This window comes from Pristiophorus japonicus, chromosome 13 (genome assembly GCF_044704955.1).
Source record: "Pristiophorus japonicus isolate sPriJap1 chromosome 13, sPriJap1.hap1, whole genome shotgun sequence".
In the NCBI taxonomy this organism is placed as follows: Eukaryota; Metazoa; Chordata; class Chondrichthyes; family Pristiophoridae; genus Pristiophorus; species Pristiophorus japonicus.
The window spans coordinates 135,167,660-135,183,114 of NC_091989.1; the positions used below are offsets into that span (position 1 = coordinate 135,167,660).

The window sequence follows — 15,455 nt, forward strand, 5'->3', positions numbered from 1 at the left end:
GGCTGATGTGCAACGGTCACCACATGTTAAAAAAAATTAACACACAGGCATCTTCCACCCCCTCAATTGGAGTTCAGGACAGGAACATCGGGTCCTTCGTCGAAACACCTGTGAACTCGTGAAAGCAAGTCATCCTCGTTCGAGGGACCGCCTATGATGGGATCCTTTCGTAAATATGGAAACCAAAACTGCATGTAGTATTCCAGGTGTGGCCTCACCAATACCCTGTATAACTGTAGCAAGACTTCCCTGCTTTTATACTCCATCCCCTTTGCAATGAAGGCCAAGATTCCATTGCCCTTCCTGATCACTTGCTGTAACTGCATACTAACCGTTGTGTTTCATGCATAATTACCCCCAGGTCCCGCTGTACTGCAGCACTTTGCAAACTTTGCACATTTAAATAATAACTCTTTGATTTTTTTCTGCCAAAGTGCATGACCTCACACTTTCCAACATTATACTCCATCTGCTAAATTTTGCCCACTCACTTAGCCTGTTTATGTCCTTTTGCAGCTTTTTTGTGTCCTCCTCACACATTGCTTTTCCTCCCATCTTTGTATCGTCAGCAATCTTGGCTACATTACACTAGGTCCCTTCTTCCAAGTCGTTAATATAGATTGTAAATAGTTGAGGTCCCAGCACTGATCCCTGCGGCACCCCATTAGCTACTGATTGCCATGCCAAGAATGAACCATTTATCCCGGATTCTCTGTTTTCTGTTCGTTTGCTAATCCTCTATCCATGCTAATATATTACCCCCAACTCCGTGAACTTTTATGTTGTGCAGTAACCTTTTTTGTGGCACCTTGTCAATTGCCTTCTGGAAGTTAGTTGACAACCATTCACAGTCACGGTAGAGGCAGTTAATAATTGCAGATTTACTAAAATACATTTTATAGTTCACCTTTATGTCCAACTCTGCAAAGCTTATGGTGTCATAAGTTGCATATTGTCCTTTGCATTGCCATATCCCTGTTATTGTAAAGTAATTAGATAATATTTTGGAAATGCATTCTCTTTTGACTAATTACACGAATGTCATGGGTAATGAAGTCGGAAATAAAGATTGAACTTCATACTTGGGAAAAGCTATATGGTGGCAAATCATTATTGTAAGAGTAATGGAGCTAAAAAGTAGATAGGCAAGTCGTTTTTTTGGACATGCATCCTACTATTTTTCATCAGCACTGTTGCTAGGAAGTTGTTTTCATCCCTTTCTCTGGTAGATAAAGAGGATGTCGCAACTAATATTTTTAGTTCAAAAAGAAACCTTGTGAGTGTCAACATTTACATAATTAAAAATGAATTCAGTTGGCGTGATACAAAGGATGCTCTGGTAGAGCTCTGATGAAGAAATTCAAAATTATATGAATTTAATCTCCAAAGGCCTAGTGCAGTTTTCCCAAAGTTGAGCAAGATCCAGTCAGTTGGTCCATGTAGTAAAGCGGGTCCCACCTTTAATTGTTTTGTTTAGAAATATTTCTCTGTGCACTGAAAGTCCTGTTCCACTGATGGCCATAATTGAGGTCAGTTGTGGTCACAATGGTCCAAGCAGCTAACTTTTTTAGTAGCAGCAATGCTGCGATCGCTGTGGTAACCTGATACAGATCAAAGACCTGCTGCCTCACACGCATATGCACACATATACACATACGTGTGTGTGTGTGTATATACGTGTGTGCCCCTGCTGGCCTCCCACATTCTACCTCACGTAAACTAGAGGTGATCCAAAACTCGGCTGCCCGTGTCCTAACTTCACCAAGTCCCGCTCATCCATCACTTCTGTGCTCGCTGACTTACATTATCTTCCGGTTAAGTAAAGCCTCGATTTCAAACTTCTTATCCTTATTTTCAAATCCCTCCACGGCCTCGCCCTTCCCTATCTCTGTAATCTCCTCCAGCCTCACAACCCCCCGAGATGTCTGTGCTCCTCTAATTCTACCCTCCTGAGCATCCTTGATTATAATCGCTCAAACATTGGTGACCATGCCTTCTGTTGCCTAGGCCCCAAGCTCTGGAACTCCCTGCCTAAACCTCTCCGCCTCTCTACCTCTCTTTCCTCCTTCAAGACATCCTTATAACACACCTCTTTACCTGTGCTAATTTCTACTTATGCAGCTCGGTGTCAAATTTCTATCGCATAATGCTCCTGTGAAGCGCCTTGGGACGTTTCACCATGTTAAAGGCGCTATATAAATATAAGTTGTTGTTATGTGTGTATGTATGCATACATATAATATATTATACATACACACATATCCAGGTCCAACAGTACCACAGGAGTTGCATTGAAGATACCAGAGTTCAGCTTCATTTCAATATGCAATAAATTTTGCTGCAAATGTTTAATGTTAGCATCCCTAGTTGCCAGTTCCCTCATGTGAATATAGAAAAAGCATTCTAAAAGCCACATGATCTTTGCTACTGTGTTTGAACAAGCCTATTTTAGAGGATTAGCACTTTTTAATGACCTTAATCCTCTCTAAAGTGTTTTTTTACATTCTGCTGAATTCTCGATTTTGTTAGCAATAATGGTTTACAATTGCAGGGGATAACATGTGTTTCTAAATTAGCAAAATGTTTATATCTAAAATAAGTTTGTGCAGTGACATTTATTAAAACTATTTAAAGAGCCGACGACATTTGATTCTATCAGTGAGGCTGTTATAAAATAAAGGTCATACTGTGCCGCTGTAAAAATCATTAGGGAACAGAGAGGGGTAGTATTTTCTTATCAAGTGGCCTTGGAAGAAAAATGGTTTGGGGATTTGCAGTACTTCTGCATATAAAATTTTGTGTATTGATGGCAGTGTACCTTAAATAGAAATGTTTCTGTTTGATATTTAAAATGAAAGCACAGCACAATTTCCATGGAAACAAGTTGACATTATTTCATAGCTAAAGCACTTTAACCAGTTTGAGAATTCAGTTACCAACCAAAACAGTATGTTCTCATTCTAAACTGATGTCAATGGGAGGGTACTGAATAGAAGCCAAGCACTTACCTGAGGGATGGAGGATGGGAAGACATGGCACCCGGAGTAGCTGTTGGTACTAGGATCCAGTTACCGTCCCATCTTCTTCATCATGAATATGATAGATGGAAGAGGATAAAACATAATATAAACATTATCATTTTAATGGCTGGTTTTTTTTGTTCTCTTATAGTTTGTGATAAAATTATGAAATCTGATTCAGCTTAATAACAGATTACTTGAAGTGTCATAATTGTAGGAAAATGTTTACAAGCCTGTCTTTCAACCCATGAAGTAGCTCCTATTTTGCAAAAATCTATATTTTGTACAATTAATTTTATCATTTGTTTATACTATCATAGATAGTCCTGATAAAAGCTTGGACTTTAATGTAATAAATGTGCATGTTCTAAAAATAGTTTGTCCTTCTTTAAATAAATTTGGAATTGAGTCTTATAATCTCCTTTCTTTTGCAGATGGTGACGATGACCCACAAGTTTCATGGGTAGCTTCGTCTCCCTCCAGTAAAGATGTTGCGTCACCCTCTCAGATGCTAGGAGAGGGCTGTGATCTTGGCCTTGTGGATGAAGAAGGAGGGACCGGTTTGCCCTACCCATGCCAATTTTGTGACAAGTCATTCAGCCGTTTGAGTTACCTTAAGAGGCATGAGCAAATCCACAGCGACAAACTTCCCTTCAAGTGTACATTTTGTAGCCGCTTATTCAAACATAAACGAAGTCGTGACCGTCATATCAAACTTCACACTGGAGACAAGAAGTATCACTGTCATGAGTGTGAAGCAGCTTTTTCTCGCAGTGATCATCTCAAGATTCACTTGAAAACTCACAGCTCAAATAAGCCATTCAAGTGTACCATTTGCAAACGTGGGTTCTCTTCCACTAGTTCATTGCAGAGTCACATGCAGGCTCATAAGAAGAACAAAGATCATGTTGCCAAGCTTGAGAAGGAGATGAAGAAAGAAGATGTTGTCTGCGATTATTGTGATGAGACATTTAATCAAGCTGAAGACTTGGAAAAGCATATGGCAACAAATCACCCACAGATTTGTGAGAAAGCAGAATTGCAGTGCATCCATTGCCCTGAAGTATTTGCAGAAGAAAATGCACTGATCAATCACATTGATCTAGCCCACGGGAATAAGAAACATAAGTGCCCAATGTGTCCAGAACAGTTTCCTACTGTGGAAGAAGTCTATTGCCATTTGGATAGCCATAGGCAACCAGATTCTAGTAATCACAGCATAAGTCCTGACCCTGCTACAGGAAGTGCGGCTTCAATGAGCAGCACAACCCCAGATTCCAGTGCTTCAGTAGAGCGAGGGTCCACACCTGATTCTACCCTAAAACCATCCAGAAGTCAGAGGAAAACTTCTGGATCTTTGGAAAGAGAAGGAAGTCAAAACTCCTGGTCACCAAAAGTCACCTATAGCTGCCCATATTGTTCTAAGCGTGATTTCAGTAGTTTGGCTGTCCTTGAAATTCACTTAAAAACTATTCACTCCGATAAACCTCAGCAAAGTCACACATGCCAGTTCTGCCTTGATTCACTTCCCACTTTGTATAACTTAAATGAGCATGTCCGGAAGGTACACAAAAATAATGTTTTTCCAGTAATGCAGTTCAGCAGTGCGTCGACATTTCACTGCAATTACTGCCCAGAGATGTTTGCTGACTTAAATAGTTTGCAGGAACACATACGAATAACACATTGTGTTCCAAGTGCAATCTCTCAAGATGGAAATCATACTTTCTTCTGTTCCCATTGTTCACTGGGATTTCTTACAGAATCTTCACTCGCAGAGCACATTCAGCAAGCTCACTGCAATGTAGGAAATCCCAAACTGGAGTCTCCTGTACTACAGGCTACACAGTCCTTCATGGAAGTATACTCTTGTCCTTACTGCACCAATTCACCCATTTTTGGCACCATCCTTAAGCTCACAAAGCATATCAAGGAAAACCATAAAAACATTCCACTAGCAAACAGTGGCCGAAAATCAAAGTCTGAGCAAAGTCCCGTTTCTTCTGATGCAGAAGTATCTTCTCCCAAAAGACAGAGGTTGTCAGCAAGTGTACCTTCACTATCAAATGGTGAATACCCATGCAATCAGTGTGATCTCAAGTTCTCCTCTTTTGAAAGTTTCCAAAGCCATCTGAAGTCACATTTGGAAATTCTTCTAAGGAAGCAGTCTTGTCCTCAGTGTAAAGAAGATTTTGATTCCCAGGAGACCCTTTTACAACACCTTACCATACACTACATGACAACGTCTACTCATTATGTCTGTGAGAGCTGTGATAAGCAATTTTCCTCAGTAGATGATCTACAGAAGCACTTGCTGGATATGCATACGTTTGTGCTGTATCACTGCACATTGTGCCAAGAAGTGTTTGATTCCAAGGTCTCCATCCAAGTGCATTTGGCAGTGAAGCACAGTAACGAAAAGAAGATGTACCGCTGCACAGCCTGTAATTGGGATTTTCGAAAGGAAGCAGATCTTCAGCTTCATGTCAAGCATAGCCATTTGGGCAATCCAGCAAAAGCCCGTAAATGTATATTCTGTGGCGACACATTCAGTACAGAAGTAGAACTGCAATGCCACATCACAACACACAGCAAAAAATACAACTGTAAATTTTGTAGTAAGGCCTTCCATGCTATTATTTTGCTAGAAAAGCACTTACGAGAGAAACACTGTGTGTTTGACAACAGTAGTCAAAATGGAACTGCGAATGGAATTGCATCATGCAATAAGAGAGTGGAGACTGACCTCCAGAACATACTGTTGAAGAACCATGAAACTCTAAACAGCCATGAAGCTAGTGAAGATGATATTGATGCCTCAGAACCAATGTATGGTTGTGATATCTGTGGTGCAGCATACACAATGGAGATCCTTCTTCAGAATCACAGGTTGAGAGATCATAACATTCGACCTGGAGAAGATGAATGTTCACGGAAAAAGGCTGAATTCATCAAGGGAAGCCATAAGTGCAACATCTGCGCAAGGACGTTTTTCTCAGAAAGTGGCCTCCGAGAGCACATGCAGACCCATCGTGGACCTGCAAAGCACTACATGTGTCCCATTTGTGGTGAGAGGTTCCCTTCACTTCTAACACTGACTGAGCATAAGGTCACCCATAGCAAAAGCCTTGATACGGGAACTTGCAGGATCTGCAAAATGCCACTGCAGAGTGAAGAGGAATTCATTGAGCATTGCCAGATGCATCCAGACCTGAGAAACTCTCTCACAGGGTTCCGTTGTGTAGTTTGCATGCAGACAGTCACGTCTACTCTTGAGCTGAAAATTCATGGAACATTCCACATGCAGAAATTATCGGGAAATTCTGCATCATCATCGCCAAATAATCAGAGTCATCAGAGACTCTACAAGTGTGCTTTATGCCTGAAAGAGTTTAGGAGCAAACAGGACTTAGTGAAACTTGACATCAATGGCTTGCCATATGGCTTGTGTGCAGGTTGCATGAACAGAAGTACAAATGGCCAATCTTCAAATGTAACTCAGCAGGAAAGCAATGAAAGAACCAGTGCCAGTCTCCGATGTCCTGATTGTGCAGTTAAGTTTGAAACTGTGGAAGATCTGGAGAATCATATTCAAATAGACCATAGAGAAATGACACCAGAGACAAGTAGCCAGAAAAAGTCATCTCAGGCATCACCTGCTCCCAGGGTAAGAAAATAAAAAGAATTCATATGGTAGGAACAGAAATAAAAATCTATATTTCTTAATATTCCTTAGGAAGGACAGTGTATATAAACATGTAAATATAATAAACCTTGGGATTTGTTTTATACTTTATTGATTTAGCTGTGTAGTGTACATTGTTTTTTTTGTAAGAACCTTGAAAAGATTTCAATCCAGTACCATACTGAATGGAATTAATAACTACAAGGTACACTTTTAAGCACACAGTTTGAATTCATTAAAATGTTTTTGTACAACTTTAAACATACAATGCTAAGTGAGTACACAACAGTAAATAATAGTTTCCTTCATCTTATAATTTTTGGACAGAAGAAGACCTACCAGTGCATCAAGTGCCAGATGACTTTTGAGACTGAACGGGAAATACAGATCCATGTTGCAAATCATATGATTGGTAAGAAAAATGTTTTTATTTTATCCATTGAAGTCGTTTGAATTTTCTCATAAGGTAACATTAAGTGTAGGGTTTTGCCAGTAAATTGGCTAAATTCTTATGACTAAGCTACAAGCTGTAGTACCTGTTCCAGTGTGGTATAGAAATGACCGGCATGTACATTTTGTGGATAGTACTTTGGATAGAGCTGAGATGGTGCAGCAGGGCAGAGGTTCCCAAACTTTTTATGCCGAGCATGTCTCTTTTTAAGTAACAGTATTTTTGCATAATTTGTGTTTGTGTAGATAAAGTTGGGAACCCAGAATACTTCAGTTTTGGCACTTTACCGATATTCTGGTCCATTACACTTTTGGGTTTTAATATTGTCTAATCCTATCATTAGAAGTCACTGGCTGGGAAAGTTCTCAGACCTACTCCTGCTTTGCCAGCGTTACTTTGGCGGAGGTACAGCGTAAATTCCATTTGCGTGTTTCAACAGGGTTTCAACCGCACTTCCAGTAAAGTAATGCCAACGAAGCAGGAGCAGATCCAAAGAATTTCCCAGAGACTATCCAGCTCCTCCATCACCCTTAGGAGTGTATCCCCCCCCCCCCGCCCCCTCAGATTAGCAACATCTGCCGTCGGGCACTGTTGACGTGCTTTTTGAAGGGCATACAACCTTAAATAAAAGGAACAAAAATCTATTTTAAGTATAACATATTTTAACGCCAATATGGGTACAATACAGTACTACATTTTTGATCTGGCACATTGCTTATTAGCAACAAAGAACTGAAATGTATTTTAGTTTTTAGGTCATTCGTTGGGTTACTGGCAAACTGGATGTTTTGTTTTAAAATATAGTTGAACAAGATGTGACTTGTTTGCACAATTCCAATGCAATATTGTGTAAGAAACCAAGTATAAACATTTAATACAGTAACTGGAACTTTCAAATACTGATGGTCGATCACAAAATATCGGTTGACACGCGGGCCTGGATTTTCCTTTGAATTTCTACCTGATTTGGAGTGGTAAACGAGTAAAATGGGGAGAGGTAACGCATACTGCCTCAAAATTGTCGGTTCCCTTTAAGGCCTGCCTGGAGCCAGTTCTGGCACATTTAAATGGGGGATGAAGTAGGTGTGGCCAATCTCTCTGACCCATTATCCTCAATCTCAGCCCAAATATTTTCCGCCGCTACAATAGGAACACAAGTAAGGCATGATTGAGGTGGATACTGCTTGGAGGAAGTTTTTTTGGTTGCTACAACTGAAGGATGGTGTTACTTTCCGTGCATGTAGATGCCTTTAGTTCTTTGGAGTTCGGTCAAGAATTTTGTTGCTACTTTAATTCAGCTCTGTTAAATGTACAGCTTTGGTGTGGATTTCCCAATGTGAATCCCTCTATTCCTTCATTATAAATAGTAGAAGGAACATATAGATTGGAGCCACTTGGAGTGAGATCACAGATGTTTTTCCCTATATGCACATAGCTACTCACCAGGGTTCACACAGCAAGAGGTATTTTATTGATTATCACTGCCTCAGAAGGCAGTGATTCTACTCCAACCAGCTCCCCACGCCCACTGGCTATTGGGAAGATTTGTCAACTGCTGGCCAAAGACCGACAGCCATGATCTTATTGAATGAGGAAGCAGGCACGAGGAGCCAAATGGCCTTCTCCTCCAGCTATTTCTTATGTTCTTAGCCCAGTTCAACCAGGAGAATGGCATTGTCTCTGCCAGTTAAGGTCACTCATCCATTGCTTTAAATTTCTTTGCCACTGGATCCTTCCAGGTAGTATCTGGTGACCTTTGCCACGTTAATCAAGCCACACATTACCACTGCATCAAAAAGGTCACTGGTGCTTTGTTCAGGAGAGCTACACAATTCAAATCCTTCCCAATGGAACCAACGAAGTTAAGGGAAAGAACAATCTACAGACTGGCATGTTTCCCATAGGTGCAAGGAGCAATTGACAGAAGCAGATAGCACTCAAAACCTTGTATGTCAACCCCCTTAATTTTATGAGTGGGAATGGGATTGTTGAGGGGGGTGACTTATCAGGGGAGGGCAGCAGCAGCCAAGTTCATGGCACCGTGGATGGCTCTGCTGCACAGGAGGGCAGGAAAAAGAGTGGGAGAGCGATAGTGATAGGGGATTCAATTGTAAGGGGAATAGATAGGCGTTTCTGCGGCCGCAACCGAGACTCCAGGATGGTATGTTGCCTCCCTGGTGCAAGGGTCAAGGATGTCTCGGAGCGGGTGCAGGACATTCTGAAAAGGGAGGGTGAACAGCCAGTTGTCGTGGTACATATAGGTACCAACGATATAGGTAAAAACGGGATGAGGTCCTACGAGACAAATTTAGGGAGCGAGGAGCTAAATTTTAAAAATAGGACCTCAAAAGTAGTAATCTCAGGATTGCTACCAGTGCCACGTGCTAGTCAGATTAGGAATCGCAGGATAGCTCAGATGAATACGTGACTTGAGGAGTGGTGCAGAAGGGAAGGATTCAAATTCCTGGGACATTGGAACCGGTTCTGGGAGAGGTGGGACCAGTACAAACCGGACGGTCTGCACCTGGGCAGGACCGGAACCAATGTCCTAGGGGGAGTGTTTGCTAGTGCTGTTGGGGAGGAGTTAAACTAATATGGCAGGGGGATGGGAACCTATGCAGGGAGACAGAGGGAAATAAAAGGGAGATAGAGGCAAATGATAGAAAGGAGAGTAGTAAAAGTGGAGGGCAGAGAAACCCAAGGCAAAAAACAAAAAGGGCCACATTACAGCAAAATTCTAAAGGGGCAAAGTGTGTTAAAAAGACAAGCCTGAAGGCTCTGTGCCTCAATGCGAGGAGTATTCGGAATAAGGTGGACGAATTAACTGCGCACATAGCAGTTAATGGATATGATGTAATTGGCATCACAGAGATATGGCTCCAGGGTGACCAAGGCTGGGAACTCAACATCCAGGGGTATTCAACATTTAGGAAAGATAGACAGAAAGCAAAAGGAGGCGGGGTGGCGTTGCTGGTTAAAGAGGAAATGAATGCAATAGTAAGAAAGGACATTGGCTTGGATGATGTGGAATCGGTATGGGTGGAGCTATGGAATACCAAAGGGCAGAAAACGCTGGTGGGAGTTGTGTACAGGCCACCAAACAGTAGTAGTGAGGTTGGGGACAGCATCAAACAAGAAATAAGGGATGTGTGCAATAAAGGTACAGCAGTTATCATGGGCGACTTTAATTTACATATAGATTGGGCTAACCAAACTGGTAGCAATGCAGTGGTGGAGGATTTCCTGGAGTGTATTCGGGATGGTTTTCTTGACCAATATGTTGAGGAACCAACTAGAGAGCTGGCCATCCTAGACTGGGTGATGTGTAATGAGAAGGGACTAATTAGCAATTTTGTTGTTGAGGCCCCTTGGGGAAGAGTGACCATAATATGGTAGAATTCTTTATTAAGGTGGAGAGTGACACAGTTAATTCAGAAATTAGGGTCCTGAACTTAAGGAAAGCTAACTTCGACGGCATGAGGCGTGAATTGGCTAGAATAGACTGGCAAATGATACTTAAAGGGTTGACAGTAGATAGGCAATGGTCACATGGATGAACTTCAACAATTGTACATCCCTGTCTGGAGTAAAAATAAAACTGGGAAGGTGGCTCAACCGTGGTTAACAAGGGAAATTAAGGACAGTGTTTGATCCAAGGAAGAGGCATATAAATTGGCCAGAAAAAGCAGCAAACCTGAGGACTGGGAGAAATTTCAAATTCAGCAGAGGAGGACAAAGGGTTTAATTAGGAGGGGGAAGATAGAGTACAAAAGAAAGCTTGCTGGGAACATAAAAACTGACTGCAAAAGCTTCTATAGATATGTGAAGAGAAAAAGATTAGTGAAGACAAACGTAGGTCCCTTGCAGTCGGACTCAGGTGAATTTATAATGGGGAACAAAGAAATGGCAAATCAATTGAACAAATACTTTGGTTCTGTCTTCATGAAGGAAGACACAAATAACCTTCCGGATGTACTCGGGGACCGAGGGTCAAGCGAGAAGGAGGAACTGAAGGATATCCTTATTAGGCGGGAAATTGTGTTGGAGAAATTGATGGGATTGAAGGCCGATAAATCCCCGGGGCCTGATTGTCTGCATCCCAGAGTATTTAAGGAAGTGGCCTTAGAAATAGTGGATGCATTGGTGATCATTTTCCAACAGTCTATCGACTCTGGATCAGTTCCTATAGACTGGAGGGTAGCTAATGTAACACCACTTTTTTAAAAAGGAGGGAGAGAGAAGGCGGGTAATTGTAGACCGGTTAGCCTGACATCAGTAATGGGGAAAATGTTGGAATCAATTATTAAGGATGAAATAGCAGCGCATTTGGAAAGCAGTGACAGGATCGGTCCAAGTCAGCATGGATTTATGAAAGGGAAATCATGCTTGACAAATCTTCTGGAATTTTTTGAGGATGTAACTAGTAGAGTGGACAAGGGAGAACCAGTGGATGTGGTGTATTTGGACTTTCAAAAGGCCTTTGACAAGGTCCCACATAAGAGATTGGTATGCAAAATTAAAGCACATGGTATTGGGGGTAATGTACTGGCGTGGATGGAGCATTGGTTGGCAGATAGGAAGCAGAGAGTTGGGATAAACGGGTCCTTTTCGAAATGGGAGGCAGTGACTAGTGGCGTGCCTCAGGGCTCAGTGCTGGGACCCCAGCTCTTTACAATATACATTAATGATTTGGATGAAGGAATTGAGTGTTTTATATCCAAGTTTGCAGATGACACTAAACTGGGTGGCGGTGTGAGCTGTGAGGAGGATGCTAAGAGGCTGCAGGGTGATTTGAACAGGTTAGGTGAGTGGGCAAATGCATGGCAGATGCAGTATAATGTGGATAAATGTGAGGTTATCCACTTTGGTGGCAAAAACACAAAAGCAGAATATTATCTGAATGGCGGCAGATTAGGAAAAGGGGAGTTGCAACGGGACCTGGGTGTCATGGTTCATCAGTCATTGAAAGTTGGCATGCAGGTACTGCAGGCGGTGAAGAAGGCAAATGGCATGTTGGCCATCATAGCTAGGGGATTTGAGTATAGGAGCAGGGAGGTTTTACTGCAATTGTACAGAGCCTTGGTGAGTCTTCACCTGGAATATTGTGTTCAGTTTTGGTCTCTTAATCTGAGGAAGGACGTTCTTGCTATTGAGGGAGTGCAGCGAAGGTTCACCAGACTGATTCCAGGGATGGCTGGACTGACATATGAGGAGAGACTGGATCAACTGGGACTTTATACACTGGAGTTTAGAAGAATGAGAGGGGATCTCATCGAAACGTATAAGATTCTGACGGGATGGGACAGGTTAGATGCAGGAAGAATGTTCCCGATGTTGGAGAAGTCCAGAACCAGGGGACACAGTCTTAAGATACGGGGTAGGCCATTTAGGACTGAGATGAGGAGAAACATCTTCACTCAGAGAGTTGTTAACCTGTGGAATTCCCTGCCGCAGAGAGTTGTTGATGCCAGTTCATTGGATATATTCAAGAGGGAGTTAGATATGGCCCTTATGGCTAAAGGAATCAAGGGGTATGGAGAGAAAGCAGGAAAGGGGTACTGAGGTGAATGATCAGCCATGATCTTATTGAATGGTGGTGCAAACTTGAAGGGCCGAATGGCCTACTCCTGCACATGTTTTCTGTGTTTCTATGTTTCTAATGAAAGGCTTCCTTTCTATTCATGTGCAATTACTGTGTGATGCCAGTCACCTTATCCTGCATGTGAATGCCCAATTCATCCAGGAAGCTGTCATGACATTTTTATCATGTGATGATCCACTGTGCCAACCCTCAAGACTCCATGCCATGTATCAGTGTGCTGATTGGCAATCGGGTATCCCCTACAGTCACGGCTAATGAGGCCAGCTCGGCTCCCACAGACAGAAGGGGAAAACACATATAATGAGACCCGTGCAACTACAAGGAATGCTATCGAAAGAACAAAAAATAACATTTGTAGTTATATGGCCCTTTTTACAACTTCAGGACATGCCAAAGCGCTTCATAGCCAATTAAATACTTTTTAAACATCATCACTGTTGTAATTTTGGAAAACGCAGCAGCCACTTTGCACACAGCAAGGCCCGGCAAATAGCAATGAGATAAATGACCAGATAATCTGTTTTGGTGGTGCTGATTGTAGGATAAATATTGGCCAGGACACAGGGAAAACTGCCCTCTTCTTCAAATCATGCCATGGGATCTTGTATGTCTACCTGAGAGGGTGATAGGACCTCAGTTTAATGTCTCATCCGTCAGTACTGCATTGATGTGCCAGCCTAGATTATGTGCTCAAGTCTCGAGTGGGGTTTGAATCCAAGACCTTCTGACTCGGGTGAGAGTGTTACCACTAACTGAAAGCTGACGCTGAACAGAATATAGACATTCTTAAGATTTGTTTTAGTTGCCTTTATAAGTCTGGTGGAGCTCTGCAATACAGCCTAGAATCACTAGCTTGCTCTGTACTATGTAATATTACAATGCAGAAAGGCTTTCTGCTTCCGGAAGCTGAAGGGGATGATGGTGAAGAGCTGTCGGGGGAGCACCTCTAATCCCACAGCATGAGGAGGGTGCACAGGAAGTGAGAGGATGTGGATCAGGGCTACCAGCAGCCAGAAAAAGGAGAGATTCTTATAGCCTGATGCTTTCAATGAACCATGGTTGACATACCAAACAAAGGCACCTGTTCTCCCTCCACACCCTTACAAAGCCCCTCACTGCCAAAGACTTCTGTGAATTTTCTTCGTAAAGATAGAAGTCTCAAGATCCCCTGCTATCTGGGGGTATTTAGATTTCTTTAAGAAAGCTGCCACAAAGGGTAGACATAGTGTTAAGAAGCCTTACTAGCATTAATAGCCATGTCAGCAGGGATAACCAATCAACCATCCTGATACATAGCTCTGTAACATCGCCATTCTCCACCCCTACCTCAGCCCATCTGCTGCTGAAATCCCCATCCGTGCCTTTGTCATCTCTACACTAATGCTCTCTGAAAACTCGGATCTTTGTATCTTAACCCGCACCAAGTCCCACTCACCCATCACTCCTGTGCTCGGTGATCTACTTTGACTCAGTCCCCCAGTGCCTCCAATTTAAAATTCTCATCCTTGTGTTCAAATTCCTTCATGGCCTTTCCCCTCCTTTTTTCTGTAGCCACCTCCAGCCCTACAATCCTCTGAGAATTTACGTTCCTCCAACTCTGGCCTCTTGTGCATCCCCTACACCCTTCGCCCTCCCCAATGGTGTTCGTGCCTTCAGTTGTCCAGGCCCCAAGCTGTTGAATTACCTTCCTAAACAACTCTATGACTCTCCATAAAACCTACCTCTTAGAACAAGTTTTTAATCACCTCATCTAATAGTTCCTTCTTTGGCTCAGTGTCATTTCTTGTCCGATTAGGCTTCTGTGAAGCGGCATGGGATATTTTCCTACATTAAAGGCGCTATATAAATGCAAGTTAATGTATCGTGCTAGTCCCAAAAGGTTGCAAGTGTACACAAAAATTAACTCAGAACTCGGTGCTCGAGGCCTCTTTGCATTCCATAACATTCACCCAAAAATGTCAGAAGATCCATTCACTCTAACATCAACTCTAATATCTACCCTTTGTGCCAGCCACTTGATCAGGTTCCAAGTCTACTATTTCTACAAGGTGCTTCCTGAGTGAGATGCCGTTGAATGGCATGGTTTTCCTAGAAGCTTGGAGGCCTGAGGCAACTCTCCTCTCTGGGAAATAGTTGTCCGAGATGGACCATCCAGCAGTGTTAAAGTTTGCTGCGGCCAAGTCTGAAGCTCTCTCCTCTCTTGGTCTGAAGTCCTCTTGGTTGTCAAGAAATACGACCAACACCTTTTGTTTCCTGTTTTTTTTTATCCTTCAACCACTGGTGGCAATGACGCATTTGGGTGAATTGGCTAAATTAGCATATGCCAAAGCATCCTACATTAATGTTAATTGACTCCTTCACATTGTCAGAGTTAGCAACTCTTCCTCGACACTTTCTGGATGACATCATCAGCACTCGATGTTGAAACAAAAATAATTTTGAAAATATTAAATTTTTTTGAAATAACATTGTCGAAGAAAGAAATCAGAACTGATTTTCAAGGAAACACTGGTGGTGTTCTCACTTTATAAAACTTCTGAGGAGAAATATGCTTACAATTAAAAGGAAGGGTACTGTGCCAAATTGGCTCATAGTACTAAACATTCTTAAAGGTGTGTGTGTATGTATACTTAATGATGTCTGTCAATTTTCTTTTCTCCCAGTGTTTTACATTTTAAATTAGCTGGTCAAAGAATG

At 42.2% G+C, this 15,455-nt stretch overlaps 1 protein-coding gene across 7 annotated transcripts in view; it reads left to right on the plus strand.

Annotated features, from left to right (window-relative positions):
* Positions 1 to 15,455, plus strand: part of znf423 (zinc finger protein 423) — a 308,894-nt gene that overhangs the window by 116,187 nt on the left and 177,252 nt on the right. For 6 of the 7 annotated variants that reach the window (XM_070898035.1, XM_070898030.1, XM_070898031.1 and 3 more), the window contains 2 exons: positions 3,455 to 6,687; positions 7,033 to 7,117. In XM_070898035.1, coding sequence (XP_070754136.1) covers positions 3,455 to 6,687; positions 7,033 to 7,117 — 3,318 coding nt within the window. The remainder of the gene's footprint in view (positions 1 to 3,454; positions 6,688 to 7,032; positions 7,118 to 15,455) is intronic. The other variant, XM_070898034.1, reaches the window with a different exon arrangement.